Genomic DNA, 22,114 nt, shown 5'->3' with positions numbered 1-22,114 from the left:
AATTATTTTCAAATTTTTTTGTGCCCCTAACTGTCATCACAGCCTCTGACTGAAATGCATTGTAAAACCATAATACACAATAGTGTGTGTGTGTGTGTGTGTGTGTGTGTGTGTGGGAGGGGGGTGGGGTTTGATACCAAGCTGATAAAGGTCAAACATACCAAAACAGCTATTATTATAATTGTTATACTAACCATTATACTTCATCAATTGTAATACTGATTATTATCATTGATAAAGTATAATGTAATTTACTGTTACTGCGGTAACTATGGATAGGTATTTCCCCAGGATAAACTGAAAAAGATAAGACACTGTTGTGCAGTTATTCAAATTTTATTCGTCGAATACTTGTTCACATTAACAAAGGCTATCTGTGTTATTCATATGGCTTTTAAAAAGTAGAATTTTCTATATGTACACAATTGCTATAGAGATTCAGACAGTATTATAAAAAACATGTTTTAAAAATTGTTATTTGTAAAAGGAAATTCGGTGTTTTGCATATCTCCAATGCAGAAGTTAATATTTTCTGGCTTTGGGGATCCACTGTGCTGTCAGTCTTTTCACAGTAGTAAACCTAAAAATTCAAACCAGCTCAAAGTCTAATTAAAGGTATAATGCAACACGGTTTGTCTAATAATACAAAGCTTATTCCATCAGTTGCTGTCATTTTTGTAGAATGAGGTAATGAGAGAGATCATGACGTAGTACGCGTAAGTGTTCACGGTTACCCTGAGTACATACATTTAGTACAGTGTTTCCCAATCCGGTCCTCGTAGAACCACAGCCAGTCCATGTTTTTGCTTCTTCTGCGCTCCCTTGCGAGACAGTCCACATTTTTGCTCCCTTCCAGCTTTGTGGGTCCCCAAAGTCCAATCAGGAAACACTGATTTAGTGACGTTTTATGACATGATGAAGAGTTTTGAGTATCACATCTCATCCTTAGTTACAGGTACAAATGCACAGTGTTATTTCAGTTGAAATGAAAAAAAAAAAACCATTTACTTCTGACCAGTTTGTAACTCAAGATTTTTGTTACATGCAATGAAGAGTCAGTTGCCACTTTATGATGTTCACCAGGCTAGTAGAAGATACAACCCATTTTTGATCCCAGATGAGCTGTGTGTTCAGAAATGCCATTGACTAAATGTTCTTTGTTCATCACACCATCCTCTGTAAACTGTGGTGTGGGAAAATCCCAGGAGAGTCTGCTTCTGGAGAGGTGCTGGAACCTCCATGTCTGGCACCAACAATCACACTTTCAAAAACCACTTAAATCAGGTGCCTCGGCCGCTCTAATGCTTAACTGAGCAGCAAGTGAATTTCCTGACACTGTCTGCATGCTGTATGTATTATATTCACTCTTTGAAGGATCAGGCTGTTTGCCAATGTACCTAATAAATTGGCCACTGAGTGCATACCGGAAATAACAACTGTCAGGACTGGGGTATAACAGAGTTTAAAAACCATTCATTCATCTAGCTCATAACCACTTAATATTCAGTTTGTGGTGGGTGCGTTGGAGCCTATCCCAGGCAGCAGGCAGCACAGGGCATGTGGAAGGGGTACATCCTGGATGGGATGCCAGTCCATCACAGGGTACACACACAATAGGCAATTTTGGGGCACAAGTTCACCTGACTGCATGTCTGCTTTACACTGACTGGGGGAAAACCATGGTATCCCACAAAATACAGGGAGGACATGCAAATTCCACACACACACAGTTACATAATGCTTATTTCTGTATTATAAATAATTTTGTGTAAGCATGAAACCTTGCAAATAGTTCAGAATAAATTTTACTTGAAAAGAAGGTGAAACTGTCTGAAAAAATTCAGTCAGTCGTAAGATCTTCTGCAATAGGTCAGTAATGAAATGGTTCTCAAACCTTATTATACCCCATTCTGAGTCTATGCAACCATACAGTAATCATTTCACATTATTCAACCGAAACCGTACGACTTCATCACAAAAGTCACATGTGAAAACTCAGAGTGAAAAGCCGAAATCACTGACATGACAATAGCAGGAAATGACAGGCTGTAACAAGTTCACTGGTCCGTAAGTCATAATGCCTGCTGTTCTGGGTCTGTTTCACAACAGAACAGAGAAAGTACCACTTGAGACATCAGTAATGTAAAAAATAAGAATAAATAGCCAAAGCTTTAGCTTTAGCTCTGAGCTTTAGGACTCTGGCTCACTTACGACGACTATAAACTTCACTCAGTTATCTCCACACACACGTTGGCACAACATTATTATTATACTTTAGTACTTCATTACTCAGAGCAGAGTCTGATAGTGATGGCCAAATTAAGCTTCATGAACCATTTGCTGTATTTTTTTATTCCACTAGATGGTAGTATTGGTTTGCTTGGTGCATGCTTTGAGTCCTTTTTCTGAACAGAGAGCACCATCTAGTGGGGTCACAAAGTACAGCAAATGGTTCATGAAGCTTCATTTAGCCATCACTAGGTTCTGGATATTATTTTGTGTGACCTTAAGCCTAGCATTAAAAGTGTCCCATCTTAATAGCTAGTACTTTCTTGAGGAGCAAAATCCAAAAAAAGTGTTAAGGTTTATTTTTGATACTGCTATAGCTTCTGTTGCCCAGACACAATGCGATTATAAACTGCATCGGTCAGTACGATGTAGCTCTTCTCCACATTGTCCAGGACATAAAGTGGGTCAGAGATCACTGAAGGATTGAAGCCACTATCTACTAATTTAAACTTCTGTTGCTTGAAGGTTCCAGTCAGCTCCATCAGTTCCTGCAAAGTCCAAAAATATATACAAGGAAAGTTTGTGAATTACATTTAACTAACGGAATTTTATCTTTAGAAACTTGCTCTTCAAGCTTGGTTCTTTGAAACCCCAATGTAATTCAGACTGAACGCTTCAGGGTCCACCCACAGAAAACTGTTCAAAGACAATAATTACATACGCCACTTTGTTGTTTTTCAAGGATGCTATCATGTTTTTTCATGTCACAAATTCCTTCCATCCCACACCAAACCTGTTCCCATGTCCTTACCCAATAGTGCTGCAGCAGTAATTCTTCAAATATTTAGTAATGTTTGGAAAGTGTGAATTGAACAGAAAATCATGCATTTTTCTTGAGAGTATACAAAGTATTTTTGTGCTATAAATACTGTACATTTCCATGTTTTCATAAATACACCATCTAACCATTAACATTACTGGCACAAAAGACTCGAGATTAGCAAGTTAGACATGAGACAGTAAAACATACACTGAGCTCTGGCAATGAGAAGGGGGTGAGGCACAACTCAATAATTTAAATGAAAAGGTCTATTTCTTAGGGGGGGGAATAATACCAAATTAAATATTTGGGGTACCCCTGTCCCCTCAGTTCCTGCACCCCTGACATTTAGAACGAGATACAAGGAGAAACTACAGATACCTGAATTCTAATGAAAATTGGCCGACCATAGCTTGGTAGGTGATCAAGCACATGATGGAATAGCTTCTTCCCATCAAAGTTGTTCCCAGGTCTGATAATGACTGCTGCCATTCCAGCTCTTCCTTCATGTCCTGCAAACATGGAGGTGCTCCTCATTTAATATTCGACAGTTCCCCCTTGACCTCCCCACTATTGGCAACAAACAAGCAAGGAAAATTATGCTAAGTCGACGACACAAATAAAAATCATTGCTTTCATTACTTGGTGTTACAGAATCCTATATAGCGGATAGCTCAGTTAAAGTATAGAATGCTTGGATGTCAGTCACATCTCATTTTAACCAATCAGAGATATGCATAATGTCACTACAACTGTACTAATATTGCTATATAGACTACAGCAGCAGTTAGTAAATATGAAGGAGTAAACAAAGAGAGTTAACACACAGTACAGAAAGAGATGATTCGAAAGGACTCCAGAGGAGGAAGAGAATCACAGTAACATACATTCGTTTTCATAGTGAATGCAAAAAAAATAGTATGTATAAATATAATTCAGCCATGATTTCCGTACCAACCACTGCTCAATGGAAATTGAATATTATGCACACTGATCAATTAAATATTAAATTTTTAGGTCATAAGCCTGATTAATTAGCAGATTTATTTACATCTAGAATGATTAATCATTGCTTCATTGTAATATTTATACATACAATTTTTTTGGATTTGTCTTTATTAATAATTAATAAGTTTTACTATTCTTACTGTTCACTATAAGCTGGCTCATATGATCTCACCCTAATTCTGGATTACAGTTCATATCAAAAACTTGCTACTGGGATCTGGTCACTGCGATGTGGTCGCATTAGCTGGAAGCTAAAACATTTCGTTGGCTGGTATTGCTTAGTGAGGACGGTACTTTTACTTTGCATTTCTGTTAAGAAATTTGTCATGCTAGTAAAAGTCCAGTAAGAAAGAAACACCATGAGGTGGGTATGGGTTTTGACCATACACTGGGCGGTGCTTGTGTTCAGCTCCTACCTGGAACTTCCACACCGTAAACATTGGCCTCCTGGATGAAGTCCAGAAGTCCGAGGATTTCAGTCACTTCCGTTGTGGCCACATTCTCCCCCTTCCACCTGACATAAATGCACTCTTTCATGGGCGCGCTCATGACAGAAATTTCCAGAACTTGTTCTGTGCATTTTATCAAGGATATGATCAACACGGAGATGGAGATTGCTGCAATTCCGTGATGTACCTGAAGGTGTCGCCAATCCTGTCCTTGAAGTAGATGAAGTCCTCCTTATCTTCGGCCATCAGGTCGCCTGTGTTGAAATACATGTCCCCTTTGGCGAACACGTCCCGCAGCAGCTTCCTCTCTGTCAGCTGCTTACTCCCGGCATAGCCAAAGAACGGGGTCTGTGCGTTGACCTTGGACAGGAGCAGACCAGTTTCACCTGGTGAGGGAGGTTGACGAAAAGTGGATAGAGGTCAGAGGAATGCAGAGGTGTGCAGAAAGCAGTCATGTTTACCAAAAAAGCAAACATGTAAAACCTTTGCACATTACTGTGCACCCAGGTATGTATTGGTAAGACTAAACAAGAACCCAGTGACATTGTTTACCACTTAAACCATGCATTTGCGTGCTGCCCCCCCCCCCACCCCCCTGAGGTTTGGGGGCCCCCTGTTGGCCATAAAATTATAAATGCTTTATTCCTTTTCCAAAACCTAATGTTTTCATTGTATTACTATCAACACAGAAGTTACTATCTTCTCACCTTTTGCTACAGGTATGCAGAATCCATGCTTATTGCGTACAGGTTCATCTCTGACTTTGTCGTACTTCACAAGGACGTATTTAAAAAAAAGCTACAATGGGTGAAAAGGAGAAAAATGACCAGTTAGTTCATACAAATTTATAACCAGGCTCTTCCCAAGGTTGTTGTTCTCGGTCCATACAGTTGACAGATGACAAGAACAGCAGTTTATAAACACAGAGCAGAAATATCATTATAATGTCATAAGGCATTATTGATACCCACTGTGAAACTCTTATATGTATGAAATTATTTTAATTATAATTAGGGAGTTGCCTCTAAATATAGGCAGTACTAAAACCTGCAAGTATCACTACAAAAATACAATTTCTTTTATTTATAGATAAATTTTCAAGGTAACACTTCACTTAAGGCCATGTTTTTAATAATTTATAAACAAATTTATAATGCATTATAATGGATTCATAAAGCATTATAAACATAGCTATAAATATTTATAAAAGGGCATAACACATTATAGCTATGTTTATTATGCATTATGACTGCCTAAATATTCTATGCGTCTGTAGTGAGTTATAGATGAGAGCTTCATAAAGCATTAATAATGCATGATACACATGACTATAATGTGTTATGCCTTTTGATAAATAATCACAGCCATTTTTGTAATGCTTTATGAATGCCTTGTTATTTGTAAGAAATACAGGCGCTCCTCTACTTACGAACGAGATACGTTCTGAACGGCTGTTCGTAACTTGAAATGTTTGTAAGTCGTTATTCAACGTCATTTTAAGGGTATACGCAAATACAAAGAACTAGGATGCTGGGAGTACGCACGCTACGCTGCTGCGCGGCGGGAGTAGCAGCCAGAAGTCGTACTAGGAGGAATTGGCGCGCAGAAAAAAAAAATTGCAGACAGGAAATGGGAGCCTAACGAACACAATTTGGAGTTACAGTCCTCTTCGTTCGTATGTTTGAAGGTTCGTAAGTTGCAGGTTCGTAAGTAGAGGAGCGTCTGTATATAAATTACTAAAAATGTGGCCTTAAGTAAAGTGTTCCTAGTTTCAATTCTATCTCCATCTTTATATAAGTAAAACAAATTTTTTTCAGAGATTTTATTTACAACTGGATGCAACTTTGAATGCAGTATTTCACACTACTTCCTTGCCTTGCTAAATATATTTTTTCCTTCCAAAAAAATATATATTGTTAAAAACAAAACAACTCAGCTTGGTTTCCCACACCAAAAAAGCCAAAAATGGTGCGTAATGATTCTGGAACCTTCTGTGATATTCCATTCTTCTTAAGTGAAGCTTCGCAAAGCGTCTTTCTCTGTTCCTAATCAAATACAAAGTGCCATTTTTCATTCCTTTCAGTGTGCTCATGTCAAAGTGCCAATGACTTAAAGACAGGAAAGATCTGCCATAATAATGTTAATGCCAACAATAAGGCGACAGGCAGTAAAAACAATACCAAAAATGTATAAAAGATTTCCTGTAGCTGAAGAGTATTCTGTGCTGATGAATAACTCAACTGTTACTGAGTTTATTAGTAAGTTCTTGGCCTCAGCTGACATGGTACTACTTCAGCTAACACAAAACTGCTAATTAGCGCCTGTGAAACTAGCATGGCCACGTGCAGAAAGTACAAGTACTAAAGTTTTAGCGTCCTGTTGCTAAAAATGATGAATATTTTTAAACAGAACTCTGGGCTCTTTAAATCTCTTCCTGGGTCTAACAACACAAACAAGGGAACTGTGTTTATGATAAGAAAGTGGTTAAAGAGAAAGAGATTATCCCTTGTAAATCCTTCCAACTGTAATATTGGAGCGCGGTGATTAGACAGAGTACACTGACTGCTGCTAGAAATTCTGATGAAGTCACCTCCTGTATTTTCTTGGATTTGTGCACTGCTGTGATGGCTCAAGAGAGACTGTGGCCTAGTTTTTCCACTAGGTTTTTCTGTCTGAAACATAATATATTGGACAGCAAGAGCCACACGTTTGAAGGGACTCTTATTAGCAGTTCATGAGCTGGAGACCCAGGAGAGGGGACCCATATTCCATGGTGTGGGCTCCCTGTTTCTTACTACTTTACAGTGACACCACCTGGACACCTGTAAGACTGCAGATGGAATTGCATGAACGCCACTCTCCAGGTGCGCTACATAGAAGCCAATGGATAGGCAAGGAGGAATTAGCTAACAGTGTGTGGGAGGGATGCATGCACTAATGTTCACTGCTAATGAGTTGGTGTGAATGTTATCCTTACAAGGGAAGACCAGTAAGGGGAAGAGAGATGATTGCATGGGCTACACTTTGGTTAACAAGTAGTGACTTTAATCTGCAATAAGACATATTCTGCTCTGTTATGTCCATATGAGTCATTGCATGTAGAATCCATTAAATGAATATAGTGTAAAACGGTGATTACCATATATATGTTGCAAATAAAGAATGCAACAAGTGACAGAAATGGCATAAAATGTTATTACTGTAATTCCCACATGAAATGGAACAGGAATTAAAGGAAGGACTGGGTGCTGGAAGGCTGACAGCCAACGACTCCACCGGCACCCCTACCTGCTCTGCCAAAAACAACATCCTATGCAATAAAACCCCTTCCTCTGTGATTACAGAGCCATCACTAAAGTTATGGCCACATTGATAAGCTTAACATAAGTTATAGTACACAATATATTTATGAAAATAGTTATAGGGCACAATATCTAAGATATCCTCATGTTTAAAACACACACACACACAAACATATACATTTACAAAAACTTTATGAGCTAAATACCTTCTTTAAATATAAGTGTTTAAATAGATATATACATGTAGTTATTGTCATTAATGCTTATAGATATATGCATACTGCCTAAGTATTTTGTGTTGCAGAGAGAGTATATATGCTGGGTCACCCAAAATAGTCCCTGCCTTGCTCTCCTTTGCCATCATGCTGCAAATGGAAATTAATCCTATATAAACACAAATACAAAGTCAGCAGTGTTGTGGCCCAGTATAGTGCTGTGGCCCAGTATAGTGCTGTGGCCCAGTATAGTGCTGTGGCCCAGTATAGTGCTGTGGCCCAGTATAGTGCTGTGGCCCAGTATAGTGCTGTGGCCCAGTATAGTGTTGCACACATGTGCCTCAGGATGCCCACGGTCCCAGTACATGGCAGGACAGTACAGCAGTGCAGGCCTCCACGTTTAAACTTTTCTCTATAATTATGCTAAGCAAGCCAATGGTAATAAATATTAGGATGCAAAATATTATTTTTGTCAAGGCAGCAAAACCAAGGAATACGTAAAAAAAAAACTATAACCGTTTTCCACATTTTTTCCGACATGGAAGATAAAAATGTGCATTTTATGTCCGTGCACGGTCCGGCAACCTTTACCTTTTGCTGTTTAAAAATGTCTTAAGACCTAAAGACTTAAGCACAGAACAATTCACAGATTTATGTTTGTTACCGTTCTATGTTACTTTTCTTAGCTGCACACCTCCCAAACTGTAATAATTCTGGACAAGATATTCTTTCAATTTGAACCGTGGGAACACAGTGCTCATGGTCCCTGGCCATTACCGCGGCTTCTCACATACACAAGGCATTCACAGTGCGAGCACGGCATGGGCCAAGCGAACGTGCAAAGCTAACCATTAACCTCCACCGATAGCCGCAAAACTTCTTCCATACAAGGGAAACTGCGAAGATATGTCTCACAGGAATCTAATTCAATTTAGCAGTTTTTCAGCTGACGTCATGTGACCGACGTCCACTAATAACAGACTCAACAACACTATTTTCAAAAAAACAAAATCAATTTCCTGTTACTTGCTAGTGTCATCTATTTAAAAAATCTATTACTATATGCAAAACAATCCCCTTTAATTTAGAAGATGTCCCAGTGTGGGGTGAAGTGCTGAGCCTCTTCATTCATCAGTAGCTAAATTCTAATAATATAAACAGTTTGGCTTCAGCCCAAACAGTGCAGAGCACAAACCCAGATATCTCTTGTCCCATTTGTAGATGCAGTTGTCTTTTTATCATCCCCCAGCCCAAAGCTGTAACAAGACGGATCTTGCGGCCAGAACCAATTGACCGGCAACAGGTGGGAACTCACCTTGTAGAAGAAGTTGGACCGTCCCACAGCGCCGATCTTGCCCACGTGGTTCATGAAGCAGAGGTTGCCCTCGGTGGAGCCATACAGTTCGCACATGCGAATCTCGCCGAAGCGCCGGTGAAACTCCTGCCACACGTCCTGGCGCAGGCCGTTCCCCACAGCCATGTGCACTTTGTGCTGCCAGTCCAACTCTGACTTTAAGAGCGAGAGAGCACATGGAATTGCGGCATCAGGACACAACAAGGACAACTTTGGTTGAATATGCAGAAACCCTGACTTATAAGCTGCTGTAGCTCAACAAGTAAAGCACTGTGCTAACAATGCAAGGGATGTGGGTTTGAATCCTAGGCAGCACACATACTTGTAACCACTCCCTCGACTGTAAGTCGCTTTCAATGAAATTGTCAGATAAATGTAATTGTCATGGCTCCGCCCACCTTCCCTGTTGCCATGGCTCCTGGCTAGGGTGAATGCCTCTATGCAGATTCTGCCCACATTCCCTGTTGTCATGGCTTTGGACCTCAGTGCTTACCTGTCACAGCTGGCAGTAATGAGGGGCTAATTACACTCTATTTAAGCTCCTACAATTCTTGTGCAGTCCTGAGTATTCTCTGCTTGTCACTTTACCCATCCTGTTGTGTCCTCTGTCTTTGCCTCCACTGTTTGCTTTTGTTGTCTTGTCTTTGGCCTTCGTTTATATTCGAGTTGCAGTCCCTTAGTCTTGCTTTTCTGTGTTCTAGCCTTGTTATTGTTCCCTTGATTAAACCCCAGTAGTCTCATCTCTGTTCTTGACTAACTTCCTTGCCATAATGGTATTGTGACAGATGACTCATCGGGTTCAATATCTGCAGCATTCAGTTCTGGAGAGTCGGATGTGTCAAGATTGCCTACAAGCCACGGATCAAGAGTGACGATCCAAGGCATTGGTCAACTGGCAAGGCATCCAGCACATCACTGGTTTCAAAAGCAGAAATGACTATCCCCAAGCAATGGCGCCCTTCTAGCAAAGGACATAAATAGCTTAGCCAGCTTCAACAAAAGTAACAGTAACACAGTAAACAATGTAATATAAGCCCCACCAACAGCAAACAATTTAGCATTCATATGCATGCACAATGCTAGATCCATGCTGCATGCTGTGAATGCATGATAGACAGCAGGCCTAGATGGACTGTGCTAATCAGCTAATGCAGGTATCCACTAGTATCCACTAACATCATCACTCTTTCTCTATCACTAGTTCCATCTAGCCATCATTGTACCAAGGATGGGCCGATCCACATTTTTTCAGTTCCGATCCGATTCAGATACACAACAGCCGAAACTGATACAGATTCCAATACAAGAGCTCTTCTTACTTTAATATTTTCATATAATAAATACTGTGTATATTTATAATTTATATATTCATATTTTTCAGGCTATTGGAAACATACATAGCGTACTGTCCACCCCATTTCTACACTTGTTTTAAACACTTTGAGTTCTAATAATATAAACAGTTCTTGCAAGCGAGGATATGCAAGTGGCGAATGCTTAAAATGCCCCACAATTTTCTTCTCACTGCCAAGAGCATCAGTTACACTTCGTTGCGATAGCAGCCCCTCCTGTATCACAAGCTCCAGCGAGTGGACAAACAGCCCAAGGTAGCGACTCCCAAATCAGAGATCGCATTTTTCATATTACTCGCGTTGTCTTGCATAATTGTGTGCGCTTTGTTTAGTGGGATTTTCCACTAAACGCTACTCCCACCTCTCAAAAATTTATTTTTACAAAGATTACAAATCACAGTGCTATTAGTTGCTGTTATAAGATCCAGATCATCACCCTCTTAGGCGATGTTCTTATGCAACTCGTACTGCAAAGGGTATGCAAATTACGTCACAGCCGGCAGAAGCTCATAACCACTGAGTGGCAAATAGAGTGAGGCAGCATTCAGCTGAATGCTGCAAAAAACACGTTTAAAATGGGAAATAGCTGTTGTGTGACTGATTGTACAAATCGAAGAAATAGAAGCTTTTTGATAGATCTTTTTACACACTGCTGAAAACATTATACATAAGTATCGGACGTGGTTCGGTCACATATGGCCGATAACCGAACCGTCTAACATGTCTGGATCGATGCTGATACCAATCCAAATATCGGATCGGTGCATCTCTAGTCCAAACATACAGCCAGCAGTAACCTGAATGATTAATGCCCAATTGTCCTCACCTCCATCATTATGAAATTCTTTGAGAGAATGTCTAACACACATCATAGCAACTCAAGAGCAACACCAATATGCCTACCAATATTATTATTATTATTAATATTATTATTATTAATTCTGGTAGTACTTTCCCCAGTGTGTGTTCAGTTTCAGCTACCAAAGGTAATACCACCAATCGGTGTCAGCACTACCAATATTTAAAATAATTTATTTTATTTGTAAGAAATTCTAACTATATTTTTACATTTTTAAAGAACTTGCTTTTTACATTAAAACTGAAATGTGACCTTTTTCATAAGATGTTTTCATTTCAAGCTTTGTGCTTTGAGTTGTTCCAAATATTCGAAAAATAACCATAAACAGTTCATCTGCGTTCATTTCCTTCGATTAAAATCATAAGGATAAGATATACACTCTTTCATTAGGAAAAAATCACAGTTTTTAATAGTTGAGCATACTTGCAGTACAAACCTTGTCAGTGAACTATGAGCGGAAAAAAAAAAACCGAATCGTTCATTAATCACAATCAAGGTAAAATGTTCAATTAATCGTGATATTGATTTGAGATCATATCGCCCAGCCCTACCTACTGGGCATATTTATGGAGGACGCCATCTCCACTGCCCTTCACACTGCTCCACCCCACCTTAAACACCAGGGGACATTGCTGAGGATGCTATTCATGAATTACAGCTCTACTTTCAACATGGCCATTCCGAAAGGAACGGTCTGAAAAATTACTTGACCTGAGTCTCTGCCAGCCCCCTTCCCAGCTGAATTCTTGATTTCCATACTAACTGCCCTCAAAGAGTTAGCGTATAGGATGCCATCTACTGTCGACCTTGATAATTAACACTAATATACCCCAAAACTGTTCTCAGCCCACTCCACTTATAACTGCACGCTCACCTACACCACAAACACCATCCTTAAGAGTGTGGATGACATAACCATGAATGGGCCGATCTCTGACGGTGATGTGTTGGCTTACACAAAGGATGTCCAGAGCTTATCAAGATAGTGCTCCGAGAACATTCTGACACTCAGGCCCATTATAACCAAGGAGCTCATGATCAGTTCCAGGAAATATAGCAATGAACTTGCTCCAGTCTACATCAACAGAGACTTGGTGTAGAGGGTCTCCAGGTTTCAACAACTAAGATGACCTCTCATGGGAGGCCAGCTTCACCATCATGGGTGAAGAGGCCACAGCAGCAGCTGTCCTTCCTTAAAACACTTACGAATGTCAGCACCGGCTGCCAATAACCTTCTAATGCTGCTCCATTGACGGCAACCCCAACCAAATGACAGGAAACCCAAGTCCCTACCCTGAGGGACTACTGCTGCCGGTGCAAGGCCAATCACATCACAAGGACCATCGCAGTCCTGCCAATCATCTCTTTGCACTATTTATACCTGCAAGTCTAGACTGAGGAACAGCTTCTTTCCAGAGTCATTACCAACCTGATAAACTCTGTTAATGTAAATATCATCATGCTCTTTTATCATCACTATTACTATTATAGCCATTACCATATTATTATTATTATTATTATTATTATTATTATATGACTACTATTGTATATTAGTGGTAGTCTTGAAGTGCACTACCATCACTGGTATTATACAGCTGTCGTATATATCTGTTGTGGAACATAGTTTTAGCCATACTGAATGATAGTAGGCAAACTACTTTATATTTAATGTTTTAGATAGTTATTTACCTATAAATTCATGTTTTTATTTATGCCTAACCTCATTTCACTTATCATATTGAATATCATTGCACTTGCTACCTGTACAATGATGATGATTACAAAGTTATTCAATTCAATTCTATTCTATTCCATTCCATTCTATTCTCAAGAAAGTCACAGAGGACACAGAATGCTACAAAGTCTCTTCTCATAACTGGACAATATCAAACACGCCTAGAGAAGATGGTGGTGCCCGTCCAACTTCTTTCACTCTTAATTAATGTACATCTGGGACCCAATTTCTATTCCTAAGGCCTATTGCCATGAACTACTTTAGCACAAGGGAGGCGTTAGTAGTTTCACAAGAAAAACCTGTGTATACAGGCTCTTCTTTCTTTGCACGCCTAGATGATAGTTGGTTGGCCACGTTCTTGTGTTTGCCTCACTGCAATCCTGCTAGGGGGTGGAGGAAACAAGGCCCGGATATGCTGGAGATCCACAATGAAGCTGTGTGCCTCATGCCCTGTTTATGCAGATCGTCCCCTATTCTTATGTGTCATTTGTATGCATCATTGATAGTGTCGCACCACCCCGGCCGGCCAATAGGGTGGTCTGTGCCATGGTGGGGGCCTGAAGGGGGAGGGGGGAGGGTTTACTTTGTGAAATGCAAATATACTGGCTATTCTGATTGGTTTTCACTGGCAAAGATCATTGTAGGAGTTCATTGATTTATATTCACCCAGATCATCTTGGCTAATTTGATATTAAATAAAATTTCTTCCGCCCATCTTCTAAATGCTCAGTGTGATCATATTAATTGTCATTGTTATCATGATCCATCCATTTTCCATAATTTGTTCATTACATGGTCAGTATGGAGTCTATCCATGAAAAAGCACGGGGTGTACGGCAGGGGACAGGATTCCAGTCCATCAGAAGGCAGCAGCCCTCATAAACCATGGCTGTTTCTCAACATGCATATTTAGCCACACTTGTGTTCTCGTGTACCTGTTTTACATCATCTTCCATGGCCGAAGACCAGTTCCAGTACTAAAGAGTACAAGTGCAGAGGAAAATAAAAATTCTCGGATATCATTCTTGCCCCGCCCCAAATATCAAGGACATACTGGTTGCATCCTCGCCAAAAAAGACTGATCCCATGATTCACTGCGACCCAAGTTCTTTCTTGAAAGGCAAGTTAGCAAGACCGATCATGCCGAGACCACAAATATGATCTATGCCTTCTTAGTATTGAGAAACACCTCCTCATGCATTGGTTCCTCGACACAGAGCCAGTGGCAGAAAATTCCATATGATCCATCGATTAGTGCAATCACTGCGACCAAAGAATAACGCACAGCTGAGTGTAAGTGTGTGAATGTTCTCTTTGACCTAATGTGCACTGAAGGCTAGCATCTCCCATCCTACGCCATCATGTATGGATAAAATGGACAAAGAGAGCTTTGACAAACTGCTTGTTCAGCAGTGGCCAAAGAATGTCCTTCATTTGGAAATGGGTCCAGCCTGATAAGTGCATCTTAAAAAACTGAAGTGTTTCTCCCAGTTCAACTATGAAATCCTGGCAAAAAACATGTTTCCTGAGTAAAGGTCCAACTATTATTGCAACCATGGGCACAACCCCTCTGTGTATGTAGAAAGTACTATCCTTAAGACCTACTGAGCAATACAGAAATCATAATAATCTAAACCATCTTTTGCTGAGAGTATACCATCCATCCATTCATCCACCAAAGTATCCAGTGTAATATCACAATAAGCCTACAGCCTGTACTAGAAATTTAATTGCAGGGGACACCTAAAATGGGAGTCCATTTCATTATAAAAGAACACATAGTATAAAGTGTACAAAGTGTAATTCAGGTCATAGACGTTATTTTAGAACTTGAAATCTACAATTACATAAATTCTTGGATATTTTGCGGGTTTGTTTGTAGGCACGTAAGTCATAACTAGCTGAGAAACCAAGCCTAAAGGTCATAGCTTCTAATCACATATTGCCCCTCACTTTTTACCACAATGTTAGCAATTAACAGTATTTTATTAAAACTATGAGCTCGTCATTATTTCCAGTTCACCCAGGAATCCCCACAGAACCACAGGTAAGCTTAAAATTGAGAAACTTAAAATGAATGAATGATGAATGACCTTGGGCTGACTGCAGAGGTACCGGCAGAGCTCTCCGATGTACTGGATGATGGTCACGTTGTACTTTCGACAGTCATTCCAGAACTGTGAGGCTGAGAACTTCTTCTTCAGAACACAGGTCGCCCCTGTGTTATTAAAACAGAGAAGATAAGGAACAGGGTATGAGATGCCTTCACTGGCAGTTTCATATGCAGATGACAGCTGAATGTCCTACTAATGATCCATCTTCCAACAGCTTATCCACCACAAGGTCAATTTACAGGCAGAACTTCAGCTAACCGCATGTCTTTGGACTGCAAGTGGAAACTTTAAAGAACATGAGAAAAACAGACACACACAGAGTAGAGACAGGATTTAAACCCCTAAACCTGGAGGTGTGAGGAATTAATGCCATTTCACCGAACCACCATGTTACCCTGAACTAATGCAGAGTCACGGGGGTCTGGAGTCTGAAATAACCCAGGGTGGGGCACCAGCCCATCACAAGGTACATACATCCCTTCACACTAGACAATTTTGGTAACTCCAATTAGCCTTACGAGGGGGGAAACTGGAGAACCTGACAGGAACCTCACAAAGTCATGGGGAGAACATGCAAATTCCACACACTAAGAGCCATGGTGGAGACTTGAACCCTGGTCTCCAGAGGTGTGCGACGATGCTAACCATTTCACCACTATAGAACCCTACATTAAGGATTATGCCTCAAATACAGTATTTTTAAAGCAATATTCAACCTTAACTTGACCTCCACCAACTCATCCACAGCACCTATCCATATGTATCACACGACTGTACTCTCTAGATTCATTAGCATATGACTGGAGAAGTGTCTGATGCGTCCTACCCATCTCGATGGTCCCCCCGACGCCAATGAGTGAAGCGGCGCTGTGGTATAGGGGGAGTGGGATGTAGATGATGTCATCTGCATGACCGCCGTATGCCCAGAAGCCCGCGGCCGCCTTCGTGGACTGCATGTGCGTGACCACGGCCGCTTTGGGTAGGCCTAAGGACAGGGTGGAGTGGAACAGGCGTGTCGGTGAGGCTGGGCGAAGTGAAATGTTCTACACAAAGTAAAACTACACTACAAAACCTCTGCTTCCAAAAACCACAGGCTACCAGGGACTTTCAATAATATTCAAAGAGTTGACTAATATAAAAACACCAGTTATTGCACAGAAGAGTATTCTTAATTAGAACTGAATTTTCCAAACAAGCTCCTCTGCATCAACAATCTTGCCACAATGCCAAAAATGGAAAAAGAATTCTTAGCTGAATATACAGGTGGGCAATACCGGTGTGATTCAGCCCCACGACATGGATTAACACCGCCAGAAATCAACAGCCTAATTATATATAACAGCCTATTAATAATTAAACAATAAAGCAATAAAGCTGTAGTCTGAATACTTGTCTTTATATAGCATATATAACCAGCTTATCTGCGTTGTGTGAATTTTCTGTTAAACACAGTCTGATGTCCTGATAGCAAATTAACAAATTCAAAATAAACAGATTTTGCGTAATTATACACATTAAACAAAAATAACCCGGTTACATATATATAGTATCAAATTAAAAAGTGACACATATTCGCTAAATCAGCATATATATACGTCGCTGTCTTCATGCAAGGTACGCGATATAAGGCAGAACTGCCCCGAGAACACGTGGTGACGCCGTGCTACCTAAGTTAGGTACAGGCTAATAAAGGTAAGAGAGGCTGGGAAAGAGGAATAAAAAAAGACGAGTGAAATGTCAGAACCGGCCGAGGTGTCGACAGGGGAGGAGACTCTCATTCCAAAAAAGGGGGGGCACTCCATCACTTAAAAAACACGCATGTCCGTGAATATAAAGAACAACAGCTGATGTATTTTTAACTCCCGCTCCTTATTCACATAAGTTACTCTGCCTGACATGACATTTAAATATTTTCATGGTACGTTTTAGTAGCTGCGTGCCTTGATGCTTTCATTTCTGCGTGTTTGTGCTCCCTGATGCAATTTGGCTCACAGCTACCATGTAACCACAACAGTGTTCTTCTTATGGAACAGCAGAATTGGTAATTTAGTTTTGTTGTAGCACATAAAGGTTAATATCAAGATCTTCATGCTTTTTGTAGAATAAATGCTGTTGACACTCTCATAAGTCTCTCAACTGAAAATGGTAGATTGCATGTACTTAGTATATTATCAAAATATTTGTATTTACATAAAGGAACAGGACATGCTACTCCTCCCAAAACCTGGGAAAAAAATCACCATCCAAAAAGTGAAAAATACCATGATAATAATTTTAGGTCATATCGCCCACCTTTAGTTGAATATATCAATCATTTCATAACAACACCCAAAAATTAGTGATGAAGTACATGACAAAGTTAAAATGCAATGGAAAATCATTACAATGCTGAAAAGAAGAATGTCAAACCAGATAAAACCCTCATTTTATTTCTCTGTATTGTGCTGATTGATTTACATCTGAGGATAAAGGCTGTGCCGTTTTGTCGGCTTTCAGCATCCTGGCCTGCTGTTTCTGAATAGAGGAATCATTGTGTTTGTCTAAATACGGCGTCTTGGCAACCGTAAATCTCCTAAAAGACGTTCTGCCTTCCACATTCATTAAAAAATGTTTTTTTATACTTCCAAGGGTATTTCAGCAATTATAATAGTGTATATGATACAACAGTATTATACAGGATAAAATTTCACCAACAACAAAGAAGCATCCAATTTGCTTATCTTAAAACTAATATATTACTTACTATATATTATTTAATATATTACTTAATTTTTTGCAATCTAGGTAGAAACCTGCCTCAGAGATACACAAACCAGCACCTTTCTAGCATATGTACCCTCAAAACTTCATCACTAAGCTACCAGCTACTGTGTCAGCAGATAAGGAGAGTACCGGTGGTCCCCGATGTGTAGATGTAGAGAGTGGGGGTCTTGAGGGAGGTGACCGCCCTGCGTTCCGCTGGGACAGGCCGGGCAGGGGCCCGCTCCACCTTGTCCAGCAGGGTCTGCACCCCGGGTAGGCAGCTCTCTGCATTCATAGCCCAAATGCTGATGTTGTGCTCCAGAAGGTTGGGCAGAATGTCCTCCAACATGTCCAGCAAGTCTGACGGGTAACACACATAACAAAAGGAAATGGATGCCTCACGGCAACAGATAGCTCAGGCACAGGGCCCCAGCTAAAACATGGTTTTAGGATTAGCACTGTGGCCTGAGATCTCCAAGGCCGAGGGTTTGGTTCACACCCCTGGCCTTGCGTGTGGAGTTTGCATGTTCCTCACATGTTCCTCACATGTTATTCACATCCTAGCATGGGTCTCCTCTGGGTACCCTACTTTCCTTCCACAAAGACACGAGGGTTTGGGGTGTTTCTAAATCGCCCACAGCGTGAGTGTGCAGCTGAGGTTGTTCTTTGTTTTGTTTGTGTTTTTGTCTTGCTGATGGGTTAAAATGCAAAACAGTAATAAATAACGGCACTAGACAAACAAATAAAGTTTTATATGAACACTGCAGTGCAGTTTAAACATTTCAAATTTGTTTAACTTTCAGTTAATCTGTGGACAGTGCTCTTTAACTTTGCCATAAAAGTTAAATCCACTTTTAAATGTCAAGTGCAGGACTCCTGTACTCTGCACGTGACCCCTGACCACTGCCGCCCCTTCATTCTGTTTGAAAGCTCAAACTGTAGCAGTTAGCTCTGTGTACATTCAAGCTCCACAACCGTCACTGTTTGAACAATAACAATAATTAATCTGCAATTCATTTTGATCATACTGTGAAGCCTCCACACCTTAAACTTAAGTGTTTTTTCTCCAAGCGAAGGTGTTTCTTCGAGGAAAGCCAAATTCTGCAGCACCAACATGTGACTTGTTTCCCTATTTCAGTATTTCCCCTAGGCGTGATAACAATTTCAGAAAATTCTTGAAAATTTAAAGAATAAATTAAGGGTCATATGGAATTGATCACCGATATAGTATCTTGTTCCAGTAGCCATTACCAGCTACCCTGTTGCTGTAAAATTACTGTGCAGTGTCATTTTAAAGCTTATACTGTTTACTTCAGCAGCTCATTTTGATCGCTATAATCACAGGACTGAGCCGAAGTTATCCTAAGGCCAATTCAGAGAAACGTGAATATCTCCGGGACTAGCAATGTGAATCCCTGCTGACAAATAGCTAAAGATATGTGGAACAAATTCCAAAATATAGGCCTAACCAAAATAGTAAAAACTCGCAAAATATAAAACTAGTAAAATTACAATCGACACTTTTCCAAGATTTCATAGTATTTTATCCTGAAAGCCGTATTTATTTTCTTTCGTGTCCTTGAATATAGGCATAAGGTTGCTATTCCAGGGAGGATTGATTATCATTCAATTTGAACTCCGTAATTGAAAATCACTAATTATGAAATTACATTTGAAGTACTAAAAGTAGCTAAAAGTTCCTTTCATAGCTGTAGTGTTAAAATACATTTAACTAAAACTTGCAATAAAATTCAGAATGAATCGGCCCTGATCTGTACTACGGTTGTTTACTGTTTCAAGCCGCATACCAGGCTGTACAACGTACAGTAGGATATGTGGGCGGGTCCTGTCAGACTACCGGCCCTTTCCTTACGTGAAATAGGATGTTTTTATGACTTTAAAAATCAAATTAAGTTTACATTTGGAACATTTCTTCATAAACTTGTGTTTCGTTGCCTGATTAAAAGTAATAAATTTTAACAATGTATTGTCTGAGCATTGTCATTCTGAGCTACTGAATATGAACTTGGAAATTGATGAAGTGCGTTAACTATGGAGCTAAATAATTAGTAATCAAGCAGTTTATTAGCGGTAATCGTGACATATTTACCTGCACCGACGACGAGGACTTTGGCTCCGCAGCAGCTGAAACAGTGCAGAAGCGATTTGCCCTTGATGTTGGTGTTGAGGAAAGCCACGGCGCAGCCCAGCTTGCTGAGTCCGAACCAGACGCTGATGAAGTCGGGTTCGTTGTTCATGAGCAGCGCTACAGTGTCGCCCTTCTTCGCTGCCCCGTGCTCCTCAAAGACATGAGCGACTTTATTGCTCCTCTCGTCCACGTCTCGATAAGTGTACGGGACCCCATCATAAATGACAAACGGCTTGCGGGGAATCTGCTCAGCCCGCTGCACGAATCGGTCCAGCACGGTGAAGACCCTGCGCCTCTTCTTGTACAGCTCCAGCCTCACGCCGTACTGGATTACTTTCCATAAGTAGAAGACGTCCTTCCAGAAGTAAGGGAAGCACCGCTTCTGGGCAAAATGGATCGCAATGAGCCCAGCCAATGCAGCGGGCACCCATGCTATCGACACTAGCATCACTGCTCAATATTTATTTAATTACTTTTTAACAAAAAAAAGTTTTGCAGTTTTTCATTCAGAGACATTACTATCGCCAATTCATTGAAAAGCCATAGTTTGCAGGCGTATACCCTGCCGATCCTGATCACTCGGGCCTATGGAGCAAAAATGCGAATGAAGACGATCATCTCCTCTTCTTATTTATGAAACTGTACAACGAGTCACGTGACCGAAGTTGTATAAGTATTGCGAGCCGGGAGCGCCGCTTCGGGCAGCCGCGCTTCCACGGAGTACAATGTGCTGGGTGTGACTATTGAATTGTCACGGCGAAGAATGTAAGTGACATTTGTGCATGTTTGAAAGTGGAAAAATAACACCCAAATAAACTGCTAAGCTAAGTTACATATTGAAATACTGGATAGATGCATCATTTTCATTCAAATCAAGGCAAGATTCACTTAGCCCAGTGTTATTCATTCCTGCTCCTGGAGATGAACTTGCAGAGCTTAGCTTCAACAGATGTAATACTGTAATACTCAGTACTGTAATACTGAGATGCTGCTGAAGGGCCTGTTTTACCTGTGTCATGTTTGTTAATTTGAACAGCCCTGACTTAGACCACACAACTTTCCTGCATGGCTCAGTGGAAGGCTGCCTTACTCTGGATTTGTTAATGGGTGTGATGTACAACATGATGTCTTGTCCTGTCATGCTTCTATCCGCCTTCACACCTATGCTGAGCTTAAGGCTTCATACCACCTTCCATATATGAATCCCTGAGGGTTTCCCACGGACCCGTGACTGTTAATGGTGTCGTTGTTATCCGAGGTTCCACCCGAATGTAGCATCCGGAATATCCCACTCAGCCAGCCCAGATTCCTCTTCAGGACAGGATCCTGTATTAAGTTCAATAAAATTGTAATTAGTTATTTGAAAATGTAGCTTGTGTTCATCATATGCATGTTACCATTTACTTGTCATATTACCATTTATTTATTTGTTTGTTTATTTTTTTTATGTAGTTGTGTGCTTATTTATTTATTTATTTGCTCTTCTATCTATCTATTGGAAATTTACATGTGTGGCTCAACTTGGCGTAACCTGTACTCGATGACTGGTTGGACTCTCTCAACTTACTCTGGGAGAAAACCCTATGCTGTAAAATGATTGTGACCATGCATGTTTCTGCCAGTTTGTGACACCTGACACATTACTGACTTTAAATTGAATGTTCGTTTCTAGCCCTTCTCCCTTATTAAGCCCCAGCATGAGATCTGTTTATAGCAGTCCTTTCCTGCTGCTTTTAAAGATCTGTGTTACAGGAGAGTCTGATCTGGGGCTGCAATGTATTTATTA

The 22,114-nt window shown here is 40.4% G+C and overlaps 1 protein-coding gene across 1 annotated transcript; it reads right to left on the bottom strand.

Annotated features, from left to right (window-relative positions):
• Positions 1–317: 317 nt before the first annotated feature.
• On the bottom strand, positions 318–21,001 carry slc27a6 (solute carrier family 27 member 6). Its single transcript, XM_023806712.2, has 10 exons — positions 20,290–21,001; positions 18,330–18,539; positions 16,264–16,422; positions 15,417–15,541; positions 9,339–9,533; positions 5,214–5,304; positions 4,694–4,892; positions 4,474–4,571; positions 3,431–3,561; positions 318–2,777 (listed from the first exon to the last, which is right to left on the bottom strand). Exons 1-10 carry the CDS (start codon positions 20,774–20,776, stop codon positions 2,601–2,603), a joined length of 1,872 nt encoding a protein of 623 aa, XP_023662480.1. The 5' UTR covers positions 20,777–21,001; the 3' UTR covers positions 318–2,600.
• Positions 21,002–22,114: the final 1,113 nt, after the last annotated feature.

The sequence above is a fragment of the Paramormyrops kingsleyae genome, chromosome 7 (genome assembly GCF_048594095.1).
Source record: "Paramormyrops kingsleyae isolate MSU_618 chromosome 7, PKINGS_0.4, whole genome shotgun sequence".
Classification (NCBI taxonomy): domain Eukaryota; kingdom Metazoa; phylum Chordata; class Actinopteri; order Osteoglossiformes; family Mormyridae; genus Paramormyrops; species Paramormyrops kingsleyae.
The sequence above is the reverse complement of the archived record's forward strand: the minus strand, read 5'-3'. Positions and strand labels throughout refer to the sequence as shown.

What these genes read in the sequence shown, in the direction of transcription:
- slc27a6 (XM_023806712.2), bottom strand. Translation starts at nt 20,776, where the DNA reads ATGCTAGTGTCGATAGCATGGGTGCCCGCTGCATTGGCTGGGCTCATT. An exon ending in CGGGGGGACCATCGAGATGG is followed by an intron (nt 15,542 to 16,263) that starts GTAGGACGCATC and finishes TTAATAACACAG; the next exon opens with GGGCGACCTGTGTTCTGAAG. An exon ending in AGGATTGGCGACACCTTCAG is followed by an intron (nt 4,572 to 4,693) that starts GTACATCACGGA and finishes CATTTATGTCAG; the next exon opens with GTGGAAGGGGGAGAATGTGG.